Source organism: Arachis ipaensis, chromosome B01 (genome assembly GCF_000816755.2).
Source record: "Arachis ipaensis cultivar K30076 chromosome B01, Araip1.1, whole genome shotgun sequence".
In the NCBI taxonomy this organism is placed as follows: domain Eukaryota; kingdom Viridiplantae; phylum Streptophyta; class Magnoliopsida; order Fabales; family Fabaceae; genus Arachis; species Arachis ipaensis.
Genome location: NC_029785.2, coordinates 114,991,626 through 114,996,492, shown reverse-complemented (window position 1 = coordinate 114,996,492; position 4,867 = coordinate 114,991,626). Strand labels below are relative to the sequence as shown.

Here is a 4,867-nt window from a genome sequence, read left to right as displayed (position 1 = left end):
TATTTATATTAATTATAAGTTAATATAACTAATTATTAAATAATTAATATAAATAATTAATTAAATAGATATATAAGTATTTAATATAATAAATTATTATAATTATTAATAATTTAATTATAATTTAATTATTTAATATATATTTAATATATTTTTTATTTTTTTATTAACTTACCACATGGCATGATTTTATTGGTTGTTGCAAGTCCCTGTTTAGAGGGACTCTCAACCTTGATCCACGTGAAAAAGCCCCCCTTCCCTTTTCACTCCAATGGTAGTTGAGTCCTCATATGTCAGAAGAGGAACTCTATTTCTTAGCGTTGGAGTTGCTCTAAGGCTTTGGACGTAGTCGGAGCCGGCGGTGAAAATGTTTTAATGCAACACCTTTTCGGTTGAATCGGACTGTAACCACGAATGGACCCAACGACAACAATAATTACGGCAACATTTGCTTCCACTGTATTGTTTATTTTGTTTTAAAGAATATAGTTTTATATAATGTGCCCCCACTTCAAATTTTAAATAACCCCGTTATAAATAAAGTAAACTCAATTTGCTAAACTCCTAATTTAACGTTTTAATTTTACGATCATTTTGATTATTATTTAACCTAATCAAGTTCAGTTGTTGTGCCGGTTCCCCTTTATTCTGTTGCACTCTGTTCTTTTGTTTTTATATTTTTAACCTTCTTTTTGTTTTCGTTAAAGTACAATTTAACTTATCCATTTTTTTATATAGCTATCCATGACTCTATCTATCTTTCGATATCGTTGTTTTTCCTTTTGATATTTTCAGTTACAAATTTTGATTCAAACAATTATAGTTTAGGTGTTAATCTAATGTTTTATTTTTCTAATAACTTTATATGTTTTGCTTTATTCTCTATTTATTCTGTTTAATTACTTAATTTTTATCCTTTGATCTATGCCATGTACCTGTCTTGCATATAAAATCTTAAAATAAATTGATTAACTTGTTAATTCAGAAGTACATTGGTTATTCTAAGAAATAGCAATGGTAAAAATATTTTGATTACAACACATAGTTAAGAATATGCATAAAGTCTTTCATCCAACATCATATACGAATTGAAATAAAAAATATATAATAACTTAAACTATTTTAAACAGAAAGAAAGAAAAAGACCGTAAATGATATTTGTATAATCTTATGCAGACATGATTTGCATGTGCTGAGTTAATTTTTTTGGTATTTATATTTAGTTCTACTTTTACATTATAAATACTCGTGTATTATTAGACGATACTGTGCCTTTTGATTCTCTATATAATTATTAAATTTGTATAAAAAAATTAGCTGGGATAATAAGTTATCTTTAATTTAAGTAAAATATTCGAACTTGTATTTCTAGATCCAAAAAAAAATTTTCTTAGTAAATTATGTGTAATGAATAGTATTTTGAGAATGAAATGGTTCAGTGGCATTTTTGATTTTTATGTCCCCACATAATGAATAACATTGAACAAATTTGATTTTAGCATATATATTTTTGCCCCCGGTCGTTAAATTTTCTGGGTCGGTCACTAAGTGCACCGATAGTCACGGACGTCGTTCGGTGTCCAACGGTTCCTTTTGGGTCACACCATGGGTATTCGTAAACCGATCAACTGAAAAGATGACCGGTCGGACGACCGGCAAACCGGTTTCACCTCTAGACCAAGCAAAAGCAGTTCGGGTTTTTAAACAATTCCTCTCATGTTTGCTCCCACGTAATGTTTCATTGGCGCCAAAACAAAACCCTCTCCTCCCTAATCCAGTTGGATGGGACAGACTGAATGACACGACCTGCTGCGATCTGAAAGGCATCTCGGGAGAAGGGTTCAACGAAAAGACCAAACTGGACACCCTTTCATGAATGCCGGTACACATGCATGAAATCCCTAGGACATAGTGACATGCATTCCTTCCGCCATTTAAGGAAGTCATTATGGGCAAATCGGTCAAACCACTGAAGTTGTGTTAGGCATAGCCAGGCACGGGTGGGAATTGTTGTCACAAGTCCTGAAATGTGGTTGGTCACTACTCCACTTGCAATAGACAGCAAGGTAAAGAATCTTGCATAACCACAGGTCACGTTCTAAGTCGTGGGGACTGTGGAATCGCACGCGGGAATCTACTGATGCTAGTAGACAATGACCACCATGTTGGAGAGGCTCCCACCCCCATGATAGCCTTCTGAGAGACGAAACGGCCCTGTCCTTCTGCCAGCAACTCGTCGGTGATTGTGCCACGTGCCTTTCGACAACATGTGAGTAGTTTATTGATGAGATTCGTGAAACCTTTTTTACTGCACATTTTTTTTACGAACGTCGTGTCTTTTCCGTGCCCTTGCTCACGTTTTGGCGTATCTATGGATACCGAAGTGAGATTCCTGACAGTAGCGCTTTCTCCTTGGCAAATACTTCACGTTAGTGTTTGGGGGCGCTGGATGGGGGTTCATGCAGGAGGTGAAGTTGCTGTCCTTTTTTGTTTAGTCCTTTAACCGCCCGTGAGTAGGTTTTGTTGGGCTTTTTGCGGGGCTCCGATGCCTTGTGTGAGTACAGTAATTGGCAGGGTAAAGGTGGGCCTAGTCCATGACAGTCGCAACGTTGAAAGGGAAAAAATATTTTGCTGCGATGTTAACGGAACCGAAGAAAGAAAACTGGGGGGATTTATCTTGTTTGGACTAAAGAAAGAAAAAAGAGTTTGAGGTCCAATTGCAACTGGTTTATCTTTAGTTTTGTGTATGGGCCCATGTCTTGGATAGACTGGATGCGTCCGGCCGTAAATATTTTGAAAGGGGGTTGGTTTCCGGCCCTAAATGTGTTTGGGCGGGTTGACCAGTCCCTTCCTTCAATTTCAGGTTGATCTTACCACCGATGACCAGACGGAGAAGATCCCATGGTAAATTCATGCAAATCATGAATTTGAGACTGGCGTCCTATCTGCCAGGCGAAGGAGCGTTCTCGCAGGCAAGGAACCTGCTGCTGTCGTTAACATAGGCAAACTAGTGAGTATGACAGTGCAGGACATTCCAAAGGTGAGCTATTTAATTGTAGTCATGTCTTCGTCCTTCCCAGTTGGTATGGATTGGACCACGGTTACATATGCAGGGGCCATAACTAACTCAGTGGTATTGATGTAGTCTATGAACCTGGTGTTCCGCCCGACCGATGACATGAATCTGTCCGGAGTGGAGTTGGTCGTCGCGACGTATATCTTCATGCGACATCTTCCGGAGAGGTATGCAATCCTTCCGCTCTGTTCCGAACTCCAATGTATTGCATGGATCAGCAGTTGTGACTGTTTATTATGATGATAGCGAGATTCTTATAGACATCGGGGACTGCTATGCCACTCGGGGAGCGCTCATGACTCTGGCACCGAAGATGGAGGTTGTGGACGATGTGAGCACCAATTCCTTAACTCGTTGCCCAGTCCTGTGACATCCCCGTTATCTCAGATACTGCCAATATTCCATTAAATCGGTGTATATGTGTTGGTGTGGTTGCAGGTGCTGAACACGGTGGTCTGCATGCTCACACTAGCATCGAATACAAATGCTTGGTTCCTGCCAATGACAATCATGGTAAGAATAGTTAGACATTTATGGTAGAAGCATGAATTAAATTATTTAGTGTACTTTCTCTATTTAGGGATTAATTCAGATTTCCAATGCTTTGCTGCGCCCTCTGTGAACTGATACATCGGGGAAAAAATTAGGATAGTATACTGGACATATACCTCAGATCCAGGGGTGGACATTTTTATATAAACCCCCAACATGTGTTACTGAATAAAAATTAGAGCTGTGGTGAACATTGTTTTCATTGTTGCAGAATGTTCCAACAAATAAACCAATACACAGAACAACCAAATTAAAATTTCCTGCAAATACCATTGCGCATTATATTTTCCAACTTATGCAGAGCTTTTGTGTTCTCTTCATAAAAGAAAGTAAAAGAATCTGCTAAGTAAGGCACTAGTCATAAGAAGATAGTAAGTCAACACTTCCTACTGAAAAAAGCAGCTAACATTTGCAAACATTCTAACCAAATTTTAGGTACAGTTAAGACCTTACGGTGAAACAAGATAACCACCAGAAACGGTGTAATATAACAAAACTTGTAAGTTAAATTTTTGCAGCCAGAAAGATATCACAGATAAGGCCTTTCTTTTTGATGTATCTAAAGCCAACTATGACATGTAGTCTGCATAACGATCTGTGACTTTTGGGTTGTGGAATGCAACAAATAATATTCATTACAATGTGGTAAAACTCTCTAGATTAATAAGACTTAGATGGAAACCTGGAGGCAGAATAAATGAGGCTCTGCCTCCATCTCCCTAAAGGTACACGTTTCCATGTGGTTTTCTGGGAATAGTAACAACTATTAGGAATAATGTTGTATGAATCATTAAACCTTAAAATTCGTAGGCGTTAGGAATCAAGGAACAAATGGAAACATAAATGGTTGTGCAGCAGAAGGCACTGTCTAGTCGTAGTGAGAGTAGGGACTACTATAAATTAATTTAATGTAGCATGATGCGAAACACAATAGTTTAGAGTTTTGTATATTTTTTGGAACTTAATGTTAGGAACCATGATATGTTACGAATTGCTTGGTATTAGTTATCATGCAGTTCTTCTTTTTCTATTTTTATGTACTTGTTTCTTTGTCATCGTTGCCCTATGAATTTCTCCTCTTATTATTAGTTGATAGAAACACTTTAATGAATTTCAAATTCACATAACACATATGGTAGTCGAATTAATTTATACTACTGTACTTTATATTTTGCTTGATATAAAACATACAAATATAAATGACCGTCACATGAATATTTAATGAAGTAAATTCAGTAA

The 4,867-nt window shown here is 37.0% G+C and overlaps 1 protein-coding gene across 2 annotated transcripts in view; it reads left to right on the top strand.

The window, feature by feature from the left end:
• The window catches only part of LOC107619217, a 4,609-nt gene continuing 1,412 nt past the window's right edge, over positions 1,671-4,867 (top strand). Inside the window, exons 1-4 of one of the 2 annotated variants that reach the window (XM_021123822.1) lie at positions 1,671-3,040; positions 3,146-3,243; positions 3,323-3,407; positions 3,515-3,589. In XM_021123822.1, coding sequence (XP_020979481.1) covers positions 3,017-3,040; positions 3,146-3,243; positions 3,323-3,407; positions 3,515-3,589 — 282 coding nt within the window. In that variant the 5' untranslated portion in view covers positions 1,671-3,016. The remainder of the gene's footprint in view (positions 3,041-3,145; positions 3,244-3,322; positions 3,408-3,514; positions 3,590-4,867) is intronic. The other variant, XM_021123821.1, reaches the window with a different exon arrangement.